Source organism: Anopheles stephensi, chromosome 2 (assembly GCF_013141755.1).
Source record: "Anopheles stephensi strain Indian chromosome 2, UCI_ANSTEP_V1.0, whole genome shotgun sequence".
Classification (NCBI taxonomy): domain Eukaryota; kingdom Metazoa; phylum Arthropoda; class Insecta; order Diptera; family Culicidae; genus Anopheles; species Anopheles stephensi.
This window is the reverse complement of record NC_050202.1, coordinates 10,697,674-10,710,739: the sequence shown is the minus strand read 5'-3', so window position 1 is coordinate 10,710,739 and position 13,066 is coordinate 10,697,674. Positions and strand designations below refer to the sequence as shown.

At 47.6% G+C, this 13,066-nt stretch overlaps 1 protein-coding gene across 1 annotated transcript in view; it reads left to right on the top strand.

Moving 5' to 3' along the window:
- Window positions 1-81: 81 nt before the first annotated feature.
- Window positions 82-13,066, top strand: part of LOC118503913 (putative transcription factor SOX-15) — a 53,808-nt gene continuing 40,823 nt past the window's right edge. The window contains exon 1 of the mRNA XM_036037710.1: window positions 82-982. Within this exon, the coding sequence (XP_035893603.1) occupies window positions 939-982 (44 nt within the window). The 5' untranslated portion in view covers window positions 82-938. The remainder of the gene's footprint in view (window positions 983-13,066) is intronic.

Genomic DNA, 13,066 nt, shown 5'->3' with positions numbered 1-13,066 from the left:
TTCTTTCTATTCCGCGTTGCTCTCTTTCTCTCTCTTTTTCGCTCGGGCGGAATATTTTACCTGCCCTTTTCAGGTGTGCGTAAGTGACTGATCTGGTTTTGGCATGCGGCACACCGCTCGTCTCGCTCTCACTCTTCTCCCCTGCTCGCTCTCCCTTACACGATTGCCGTCGGACAACGACGACGAGCAATTGCAGGTGAGTTGAGCAAAACGCGTTCACTCACTCATTACTCACCGAGCAGCTCGCGCACGTAACGCACGTCTGTGGTTTGGTCCGTTTGGTGCTGTTTGGAGCGTTCGCACGCTTATTCCCGTCGCCGTAATTCGGAACGATCGCGTAAAATCGTGTACTTTCTACGGTGATTCGTTTGAGATTGGTTTCAAGTGTTGAACTTAAGAAATCAAGCCGTGAATTAATTTTCCGGTGAAGTGAATTAAAAAAGAGGTGTAAGAATTTTATATCCAAAAAAGTTAACAGAGAAAGTGAACGAGCTCGAGTTGAGTTGGGCAAGTTGAGCTGTGTCCCCAAGATGGATGTCTCTAATGTAGTACGGGAGCTTTGGGTGAATCAATGAGGAAGTCCTCATCCACCGGTTGGGAGATTAGTGTTTTCGAAATCGTTTAAGTGCTGCAAGTGAAATTTAAAACTTCAAAAGGAAGAGCTAGTAAGAAAAAAAGTGACAAAATCGTTCGTTAAAAGTGGTGAAAGTTTTGTGCAAAAATAAAAATTACATTCAAAGTAAATAAATCGAATGATTGCGGGTGTGATTTTGGTGTAGATAGTAAGTAACGGAAGGGGTGTCCTTTATTCGGCAGGAGTGCCCTTAAAAGTGTGTGCTAAGAAACCTCAAGTTTAGCATAAGAGTATAGCGCATATGCAGTTCAGTTGAACTTAAAGTCGAGTTGAGAAGGAATTCAGTCAACACCACACAACCACCATGGAGTCGGACGGAGAGCGTGATACCGGCTACAACCATTACAAGTGAGTGCAAATGGAAATGTTTTTTTGAACTTAAAGTATGGAAATTCAAAAATTCATCGTATGTTTGTGTGTGTCGGAAGTGCCACCATGTTAATTCCACGTTTCCCTCCCGACGATCGCTTTGTTTTGCCATTGTGAGGCTTTGGAGGTGCGAAACTGCAATGCAATGTGCGAGATCAAATCGCATTCGTATTTGTGATGCACTTCCGGGAATGAAGCGCATCAAGGGGAAAAATTGGAAGGGTCGTTTGATGGTGATGATGAAGATGATCGTGATGCAAGTGGTTGGAACGCGCGCTGTGTTGGAAGGAATAGTTAGGACTAACGATAATAATTACTTCAAGTGATGAGAGAAGAGGTTTTTTTAACTCCATATTTACCTTTAAAAGCTCTCAGAATTTAAATATTTATTAGTCAGACCACTTCAAACTAGATCCTAGCGCGATATTGAGGGCCCGTAACCTCGTTAACGACGACGCCATTATAGTTCATAAAATTAGTGCCACGACTTAAGAACGTCTAGTCCGGAGTGATAGACCCACCAAACGCAACTGCAACAAAGTTTTCTGCGTGCACCATACCTTGTGTCTGTGTTGCACTTCGCCTTCATTACCTTTGCAACGCTCGGGGACCCCAACTGCGTGGCGATTTGATGCCCGGCACAACCCAAGCGTACCTTCGTTCCTATCGCAGGAAGGATGCAATAGAAGGCAAACCAATAAACCAACCTCGGAGCTCCGAGAAGAGCAGATCGCTCATCATAAAGCTCTCGCTCGCTGACGACAGTGAACGTCTGCTGGCAAGGAAATGTAAATACAGGAACAAGCAAGATCCCCTTTTCGAAGCTCAAATTAAGACTTTAAACCGTAGGGTATAATTTGCATCCAAATTTGCCTGCCGCCGTGCCCTTCCGTCGTTTTGCCTGTCTGCTCGGTGTCTTGTCTAAGGTGCGCGATAATCATGTGACATCACGCCGGTGCGAAGCACGCGCATTTGCACGACGAAGATGCGGATGACGATGATGATGATGATGATGTGGTGTACGGGATTTTTACATCATGTCATGATACGATCGTTCCCTACCCAAGCCACCACACCAAGCGGTGGGGGAGAAAACTCGGTAACGATCTCTTTTCCACGCGAGATCCTGACGGAAGTGTGATGCATCGCGTGGTATCCGCCCGGGTCTTAGAAAGCAAAAACAAACATTTCATTGGAGCTTATAAAAGATAATTTGTATAATTTTCCTACCCCGTGGATGGTGCACGGACCATCGCACGGCCAGACGGGTCGTAAAGGAAACACGGCGAACAGTCACACTTCGCAGGCAGAAGATTAAGCGAATATCCGATGATCCGCGGAAGTGATCACTAGGAACCCTTGGAGGATATGCTCAAATTTGAAGAGAATTATTTTATTTGAACTTGAATTTCCGGAGCTCAGAACCAATATTTTATTGGCAAGCAATAATCGTGAGCCTAATAATAATTTTGTAATTAAGTTAATTAAAACGAATAACATCTGAGGTGAGAATTGTAATATCTGAGGTCAGGATTTAAAATCCAGGCTACTAGAAACTGACCTCAAGGAATCCTGGAGAGATAGACCAAGAGGATCATCTGAGGTTAGAGTCCCAAATGTGAAGATCAAGGCCAGAGCTTCGGCAGTAACACTGGTGATCTTCAAGATCCCAAGTAATCACATCAGATGTACCACACAGACAGAGTCGTTTTGAAACATCCGCAAATGACGCTCATAGTCGCAGCTTCAAGATCACTCTCAGAATTTTCGAAGATCGCAAGCATTGAACCTCCTTCCCTCGAAGGGTTAACCGGCGTCTGGAGAAGGTTTTCGATCCTTCTTCACCGATCGATCCGTTCGATGCCCCACTCGCGCACACCGGCTCGATCGCACCAGAATCTCTTGCCACGGCTGGCACGAATTTCGGAATTACAGGTTTCGGTTGGCGTGGCGCTGTACCGCCGTTCCCCCCTCCCCCCCTCATGGAAGGTCTCGACAATTTACACCCACGCGCAACGATCATCCGTGCGGCCCTGTGATGAGCAGTTATGCGTTAAGGGCAGCGCACCGAGGCCAAGGGCGACGACGTGCACACGCCGGCACAGACAGCGGGCTGACAAATTTACTCTCCGATCTTTGATCTTTCGTCATCAAATGGCACCTTTTTCGTTCGTTGCCGGGACGCGAGAGCCTTCACGAGAGCGCCTGCATGCAGATGCCGAACGATGACGAGAATGACGGAGCATACGGGTGAAGGTGTTTTGTTTTGCTTTTTTTGGGAGCTCGCGCTGTTCGTACGTAGCTATTCTGGACGAACAGAGTGAAGGAGCAACACCCCCGAAAAAACAGAAAACGACACAGTCCCAAATGCCAGCAGGAATCCTTCGTGCGCGATCGCGAAGGTGTGGTCCGCTCCGAAATGGGCAATTTCCGGTGCCACACCACCGCGTGCCACGCCACTTGGTGTCGAGAGATGGGAGTTGGTCGACAGATGCAGTGATTGATTGATTTCGAACAAGTTTCATTCATCAAATCGGCCGTGGCCTTTAGCATCCAGTGTCTAGGTGCGCTTGTTGGGGTAAAATATAGAACGAAGGTTTGTGTTGAAGGATTCCTGGAACTTTAACTTTAAAAGTCTAACAAACACAGCTCCACTTTCTCCGTCGCCCAGTTTCAAGCAGCGGGAATAAATGTTTTAAAATTGTTCCTCGCGATACGAAACATAAAGCCTGCATCCCGGCTTGCCCGGAGCGCTGATAGAATTTTAATTTGCACAAACTCATTAGCTGGCCTTAATGGGTTGGATCTTCTCCCAACAAAAAAGAGAAGCTAGGGCGAGAGAGAAAGTTGACCATTTTTAAACCATCAGCACCGTTTTTGACAAACGTTTAAAATATGCAGTCCCAGCAAGATGTTGGAGCTGTGCAGGGCGGTGGGAACTGACAGACGAGAAAGCTGAAGAGGTTGAGGAATGGCAAACAAGCAAATGGGTGAAATAAGTAAATAAAGTCAGCAAATCATGGCGGGAGATGCATTGATGTCTGGCGGGCAGTTAATTAAGATGCATCCCACTGTTGTCCCTGCCGGCAGTAATTTTGGGCCCTGTTGCATATGAAACGATCACTGACGTGTCGATGTTCCAGTTTTGGGGCGAGTGTCCGCCAAAGCCCAGTGTGAAGTGCGTCGGGGTGGTGCGTGCCGAATGAAAATGTCGATTAATTATTAAAACGCCTAGCAAACCATCACGGTGCTAGTTTTGCGAACCGAATTCCCACACGTACTGGAAGATTTCATTTTCTCGCTTTTAATTTATAAAGTGAGCTTAATTGACTCCGCCGAGCTGAGAAGCACATTCCTGCGCCTCCTACGTGGAGGAATAACGGGAGCGGGTTGGGGAGAGGACATGAAAGTGAAGCGGGGGAGCAAAATTCGCGATTTAATACCGCCGACGACGGACGATGCGGTCGATTTTAGCTTATCGAGTGGCGGGTTTTGCCGCTTTAAAGGGAAGGTTGTAAGCTCGTGTCCATATTTGGATAAGCGCACGTTGCGATTCTGTTGCTCCACTCTGCGCTTCCTCCGTTTCCTTTCGTGATTCTCCAGAGAGAGCGAGAGAGCGAGTGACAGGGAGGGAGAGAAACGTTTATCCGAAGGGCGTCCAGTTGTCGTCACTCGACCAGCACACTCCCGCCTTCGCGGTGCGATCTTTCGCGATCGCTGGCAACAAGTTTCGCGGCTTCCGCTCCGATCGGGCTTATAGCTTTTTTCCTTCTTCGCTTTATAATCCTCTATTGCATCGAGTTTGCATTGAGGGATAAATGAATGAAGAAAAACCAACCCCACACACACACACAAAAGCGTCCGAAGGATTTTAATTGGATCGCAAGCTAGATATTAGCGAGTATCAAACACGCGCGCCCCCGAAAGAAAGCGGCACTCTGGTGAAAAGAAAATATCAATAAGCCAAAACAAAAATCGCCCTCAAAGGTGACTAAAGAGTAGAAAAAAAGGTAATAAAGAAACATAAAACAAAACAAGAAGACACAAAAAACGGGAGTTGCAAAAAAAGTAGTCGAAAAAAAAAATCGACAACTTGCAAAACCAGTTGCATACAGTAAAGTGCACCAGACAAGCTTAAAACAAACGAGCGCGAATAACCCGCGAAGAGAAGCGGTAAAAAAGGGGGTGAATATGAAAAAAAAACCCGACAACACCGTACACCCTTGCGTACTGATAACGAAAAAACTGGTGCGTAGTATAAGTAAATAATAAAGCGAAACCGAAAGACATACAAAACAAAAAGTAGTACGAAGGATCGCTCGCGCGCGCCCTTACCCGGGAAACTCTGGTAGCGAACATCTCCTGAAGTCGACTTACTCGGAAGGAAAGCCCCCCCCCCCGGGGCTAGTCCGCGGGGCAAGATTATTGGACGTTGATAATAATTTTAATAACTTAAGTGCTTTCTTTGATCAGCCCTAAATGCGCAACGGTGGCTCCCGGAGAACCACCTCGCTCCCCTGCACCCCACCCGAGATTAGGCCGACCGGAGCCTGCCGGTGGTAATTCGTCCTGCAGCAGCACCGTCCGGGTGGGTGTACCTCTGTAGTCAATCTTGTCGGTATTTTAAAAGTACATGCGCCCGAATGCGTCTTTATGTTTGCGGGCGGGTTTGCTGCTGGCGCTGGCGATAACGTCACCGGCTGTGGAATTGGGATGGCGAAAGGGGAAGGGGAGGTAGGTCTCGGTGAAGGGGGTTGACATGTGTAGTCGAGCATTCCGCCGGCAGATTGTGGCCGTCGTTCTACCAGTGCCGGCTGGCTACGGTTGGAATGTGACGGAAGCCCTTGGTTGGTACATTTTAAGTAGAAATTGCTTCCACTCGATAAGTAAATCATGTGCAGTGAAGGTAAGCGGGAAGCTGGTGAGGTGAAGATCGGGAGGCGAGAGACTGGGTGTGAGTGGGGGTGGAAAGAATCCTTGCCTCTGTTTCTAATGGACAGATGGCAGGTCGTTATCACGCGTTGGCCACAAAGTAATAGGAGAAGCTCGTCTAATTCAGAATTGGTTCCAAAAAAGGTTACTATCCGTTGTTCAGAGACTCTGCAAGGTTTGCTACGATGGAACGATTATCCTCTATCACTGTCAGATCCATAATTTTGCACATATCTCTCTATGTCTACGCTCCTTCTAGGTAATTGTCAGTGGATCAGACATGGACTGCTTGGATTGGAGTCTCTTTCTAGTAGAGTTGGTAAAACAGGATCTATAGTAACGTCAAGGGAGTATCACTGACATCCTCTAATCTTGGTGCATCCAAGAAGACATTGGTAAAAGTCTCAAGATCACTGTTATCTTCATAGGTAGCCGGTAGTCCTACAATACTGTTGAGACTCTGAATCTGATCTTCATCCAACGATCATGTAGCAATCACCCAAGAATGTCTGAGTAATACCTCTTCTAACTTTGGAGCGCCCAAGATGCGAACGGTAAAGTTTCCTAGCTCTCTGTTATCCTCATCGGTTTCCAATAGTCTTTTGATAGTCTTTTGATTACCCTGAACCTGATTTTTACTACTCAAGAATCTCTGGGAAGTTCGTCAGACCACCTCTATTCCTGGTGTAACCAACAGGCTCTATGTTACCTTCATCAGTTTCCGGTCAGTCTGATCTTCATCCAGTGATCAAGTAGCGATCACTCAGGAATTTATGGAGAGTATCTCTGACTACCTCTAACCCTGGGTTGTCCAAGCAGTGATAAAGCCCACAGGTTTTCTGTTATCCTCATCAGTTTCCGGTCAGTTCATCAACACTATTGAGCACCCTGAAGCTGATCTTCAGCGAGTGAACAAGTAGCGATCTGGTGAGTGAACAAGGTGCGTCCAAGATGCAATCGGTACTTGCACCCTCTCTTCCATTATTATCGTTTTAATAGTCCTTCAACACTATTGACTAACCTTTATCTGATCTTCATCCAGTGGTCAAGTAGCGATCACTCAGGAATCTCTGGAGAGTACGTCTGACTTCTTCTTACTCTGGTGGGCCCATGTTGAGATCAGTAGCTGTTATCGGTTTCCAATAGTCCATCAACACTATTGAGTACCCTGAACCTGATCTTCATCCAGTGATCAAGTAGGGATTACTCAAAATATCCATCTTCTTCGTTTAGTGATCTAAATCTAATAGTTCCTAGTCTGGTAACTTATCGCAGATCTACCCGAGCAACGATCTCCAGAGTTTCAGACACAATCAATCTGCAGTAGACTCACACTAATTCGGTTACATACTTCATGCCTCGGCTGTAACTCATATTCGTCACGTGACATCAGCTCGCCTAAGTGTCCCTCACATCCATTACGCACCCATTAGTGCAGGTTAAAGACAACCATTTTGCAAAGTACATTACCTTCGGCAACTTTCACTCGTCGTCGGCGTGTCCCCATGTGTGGCACGGCACACAGACTATTCTTAGGCAATCGCAGCCAAGCCAGACTCCACTACCACGCTACCCTTGAAACTGTGCCTACATAATGGCCAAAACCTGTGCGTCTGGGACATCGTTACGGTTCGGAAACCTGCCAGTGGAGTAAGTGGTAAAACTTTCTCACTTTTACTATTAAAACGATGGTGTGCACCCCATCAGACAAAACGCGAACCGGTGGGCGAGCATTAGCTCTGGTTCGGCTGCTGTCACAGTTGCGTGGAAAATCTAATCGCTTCATAGTTCATGTGACTTTGAGGGGGGGGGGGGGGGGGGGAGCGCAACAGCACAAAAAAAGGATGCCCGAGAGGGGGGCCACGGGAAACCTCAACAAAGTGAATGACAACCGAAAACAGCCAGTCACTGGTGACGACCCTGCCGAACATTGCTTCGAACCAACAAAAAAAAAAGGACGCGCTTCGTCTGTCACTCTAACGAGCTTCTATTAAGCTTACGAGAGTGGGATGACTTTGGCGGGTGATTACTGCGCATGCAGATGTGTGTCCCCTCGCTTCAGCAGCTGTGTTTTGCGGCGCTTCAACGCTTGTAGGTGGTTTCTGTAGAAATTAATTGTCCTTACCCATTACGCTTTGTAGCGAGAGGCACAAAATTGAAAGTGTTTCACTCAATTTAATCCCGAGTGGAACTCTCTGCGGCCATCTGCGTGCCAGGATTGCATGTTAGCAGAGGAGCAGCGGGCTACAACAGCGTAATACTGTGCCCCATCGTATGCCCCAAAATGCCCGTGAGGTAATGGAGTAATTTTAGTCAAAATTTAGCCGCCGGTTGAGCTGGGTTTTTCTTGTACTTTTGGGAGCGATGTCATGTTCTGGTGCGTTGTTATTATTTTGGACAATTTATAGGCAGGCGTAAATTAGATTGTCTCCTTCGGCCGCTCGTACCGATTGGATTGCGTAGTTTTGTGTGTAGCGATGCGATGCGACTAACACGACCGCTAGCGGGCGAACGATGATGATGATGATGATTACAATGGTAGAATTATTCGGCCAGCAATTCGTTGTTGTCCTATTGGATGGTTTTTGCTGATGAGGTGAAAAACAACATTCAGGGATGTTGTGGAAATTACACTCCATTCTGGATATTTGGACTTTTGGAGGTTCAATTTATGCACTATTAGGTGGTGCACTCCGTTCTACCCAGTTAGCCGACCGAGTGTTTGCTTTATATAAAGTGTGTAGTTTTATCTGTAAAACTTCGCTGTTTAATGCGCCTTTAATTTCGCACCAATTTTCTTCGCAATTTTCGAAACAAGGGTTCAATAAACGCGTGTTTCGAAATGGCGGTCCCCAAACGTCACATACACATTCTTGCTCGCTGCTGCTTTACATACCACCAACACGATAATAGTCTTCGACTTCTTCCGCACCAATGGGCTCGGCATGGTGCGTACACAGCGGGTTCGGTTCGGTTTTGACCATTCCCGTTCCGGTTGACGAAGTTTCCGGAGGATGACGACACTCGGGGAGTGGGGGAGTTGGATAGAACGACGATTCTCTGCCTCTGTTTTTTCCACTGTGCTTTGTGTAAGCTCGAGGAACGATCAAGGTACCGTGTTGAAGGTAGACGGTTCTGAGGGTCTATAAAAATTGAGTTAAGTCACTACCACTTTGAATATTTTATTTCTGGAATGAGCTTATTGAGAGTTTGTGAACAACAAGAACCCAAGACTTTACCTCAGAAATAAGATTCTCCCGTATAAAAACCAATTCTGCTCCGTGTTATCCCAGCCAACGTGTCAACATCCAATAGCGAATGTCTTCATGCTTTATGTCCCCTTGTCAGTTTTTCTTTCGTTTGATCCGTCACGGACACAGAAAACTTCGTGATTGATCGTACCAGAATTCCCAACGGGTATGTCTACTTTTCTCCTTGACTTTGATCCACTTCTTCGTCGATCTTCGTACGATGCTGCTCGTTTTGCGGTGGTTCAGTTGTAATTGCTTAATGAGGACCGAGTGTGTTGCTGCATCGGCTGCAAGGTGTCATGCCCCGGTGGTGAGATCTTTATCCAGCCCTTCCCTTCCGATGTAGCTGTTTACCTTTCCGTCGCTAAGGTTCTGATCACCCGACCGGATGTTTTTTGGACCCGATGACGTCACTCGCTTCTGATAGTCAGGCTAATCATCGACAACGACCGCCACTATCAGACGATCGTCCGGTCATCGCCGCCGACCAAGTGTGGTCATAAATCATTTCGCTGCAGCGCCTCGATAGCGATTCGGGCTTGGTAGATATTTCGGGAGAGTAGATTACCGCCGTGATTAGACGGCCTGCGGGCACTCCAGTGCCAATCGATTGAAGCACAAGCTAATCCCGCGAAGAGTGGCTCAAAATAAATCCCTCTGTACGACTCTGGTCTGGCTGGTGGATGATGAGGCTCACGAGCGGCAGGTTTATGATGATCGCTCAAAAACCGCAATCAAGCGAAAGCACTTGATTCGTTGGTATCGATGGGCTAGGTAATGCGAGTCAGCTGATAAGCGATGATGATTATTGAACTAATAAAGAACATATCGTCTTTCTTGAAGTGTTGCTGCTGCTTCTCGAGTTTAAATGAACCTAGATATAGGGCAAGAAATAATAATACTCCAACTACTGTCAACCTCTGGAGATATATATCTCCCCAAGAACCTCCAAGTATATCCATTTACGCCACATTACCATATTTCATCGTGTTGCCTCACAACCCTACACGACTGATAGTGGTCAGAGGCACTCGGTAAACATCAATCTCGTATGCGATACGAGACGGGTGATAAATAAAATACACCCATGTCCAACATCGGGCCCGATGATAGTCAGCCAACACCTCGGAAAAGGGTAATAATATTGTACGATCGAGACGTGGTAGAATGTTGACTTCCCCTCTGCATTATGCAAGTGTTCTGCTGCAAAGGGGTTCTTACCTACGCCACCAGCACCCATCCAATACAGCCACCGGAAGCGTTAATAGCGATCGGAAATGAACCTGCGGAGGTGCGCTTGGTGATGCGTACGCGGTGCCTGTGCTGTCTCGTTTCGGGACGTCTTCACGCAAGGGTCAGCGCGTTTCGTTTCGGTTGTAATGAACAAGTGGGTGCGCACTCGGTGTGTGTGCGTGTCTGATGACCGTCAACCTGTTTGCAGGTTGTTTGCCCGTGCGACCCGCATCAGCCACAAGACCCGCTGACACCGGAGTCAGCTGAGCGTGTCAGAACATTTGAAGGTGATCGCGGCAGGACGATACGTAATCCCGGGGCGCAGTCAGATGAGACCTCAGGCTACGTTGCCGTTGTCTTTCGCAGTGTTGGGCGAATTTTTCGTAGACTTGACTCACGGTTGCTTAATTTGAAGGGAATTGGGAATTCCTGAAGATCAAGCCCGTTAGTTGGGTTAGGAACTTTGTCGGCAAATATTTACGATCCTCGGAAAAGGGTCCATTCCGTACCGGGGAATCCATTCCGAATTTTATGTTACGGTCGAACAGTTCTAAGCTGGCTGGGTCTCCAATTCCGGGTGATTGAAGCAAGAAGAGCAGTAGGAAGAAGGCGAACGTTAACTTCAAGAAATTCTCCGGATCGTCACCCTGAAGCGTTCGATTGCGTCTCGATCGAGCCGAGAGTATCACCATAAATCTCGTCTAGATTTTGGTCAGGCAGCTTCTTCCCTGCTTTGGGCTCACTAAAATATGTAGCATACATATTCGTCACGCTCAACGTTCGTCCAGCGTCCAGGGTATTCTTCCCGGTATCGAATCGATCCTTTCGAGCCATCCGAATCAAATGCTGTTCCGTTTGAGGTTTTCAAGGAAAGCTCCGGTACTGGCAGACCGTGAACGTCAGGATTTTGCGCATATTTTGTCCCCTTCCTCAGTCTCTCTCTCGTGCTCTCCCTCCACTCTGCCACACTTCCTTAAACGCAATGCCGCTCACATAAAATCAGCATAAAATCTGCACCAGCTTGGGCCCGGGCTTGGTCCATAACTTTTGCGGCAAACGAGAATATCAAATGAAATTGAAAAAAAAAACAACGAGGCGAAAAACGTTTCACAGTAACCAGAAACACACAGGAAAAAACAAACAAACAACCAAACCGTCACCATCGAGTTACAGAACTAGAAACGAACGCGATCGTCCCATTGGCATAAAGAACGAAACACAGAGACAAGTAAGAACTTTAAAGCGGAGCAGAAAAAAAAACGCAAGTGGACAACAACAGAAGAAAAAATGTAACAAAAAGTCACTTTTTAAGCAAAACCGAAACAAAAAATGGGGAAAAGAAAACAAAAAACCAAGAGGAGGAAAAACTGTAGCATTAAACAGTGGGCTTGGAGTGGGCCTGGTGGTGGACAGATTTTTCTTGCCGCTGCCGTTTTTATGTGTTTGCTTGGTTTTTTTGCTCTCGCTCGCTGTTCTTCGCTGGCCCAGACTTGTGTGAGCAATATGTTGGGTTTGTTGGAGGGCGAAGGACAACATCCAACACACACACACACACACACAGGATCAGGATGATCGCTACGATCGCTCTTACCGCTGGAGCTGTTTCCTTCACCATAAGGGCTACGGTGCTGTTGGCGAAAGATTGTGATCTTTCTCCTCCAAAAAAGGGGACCCTTTGGGTGGAGCTCCTTCAACTCCTTGGAGATTCACCGAGAGCGAGAGAGAGAGAGAGAGAGAGAGAGAGAGAGAGACGAGCAGAAGGGAGAGCGTTCGCGCACGCGTTGAGACCATTTCGCTTATTGGCAATTCAAATAATCGTGCGCATTCTAACCACGCCGCTCGGGTGTCTCCTGGTGTCCCCGGCACTGTATGCTTATTGCCTTCTTATTATGTTCCGAAACCGCCGCGTCCGTGCGCTCGGCTGAAGCCAAGAAGCGGCTTCCATTCTGTAATCTCCTTTGAACACACAAATCTCCCGCTCCCGCTTCCCGCCGGGGTCCTCCGGTTGTGTCATCGTGATTTTCTCGGTCTGTCCGAGATCCCCAATCCCACTTCCCCCCCCCCCCCCCACCTCCCACCGAAAAACCCGGACCCGAATGGTCGCGCGGGTATCAGCGATGTAGTGGCGGGACGCATCAAAAGCGCATACGCAACTTCGATCTCTTCCTTTTGCCCGGGCAGACCGATATCGGGCCTGGATATCGGGGATATTGAGCCGGACCGGGCCCGGTTACTGGTTATCCCGGCGGGTATGTAGATGTGCAACGGCCGTGCATACATATCCATACATTCGGGCCGCAGTGTTGGCTGGTGCCCGCGCGACGGGGTCCGCCCGCTTGCGCTGGGGAGCATAAATCAATGCCGTGTGACATATATCCTTCGGATGTCAGGGCAGATATTGCTACTCCGTTTTCTTTTGCATCTTTCCTTCTCCTCCCGTGTATCCTTTTTCCCTTCAGCTTCCCGTCTTTTTTGTTGCGCTGGGGAATGTTGGGTGCCCTTTTTTGGAGCGTTGGGACTTGTTTTTTTGGGGAGTTGCTGGGGTTCTTTTTTTGTTCTTCTTTTAATCTTAAGGGCCCTTTTTTTTGCTGGACTTGTGTCCTTACCGGTTACAGCAGCGGTGACGGTGGTTCGGGAAAATTCTTTG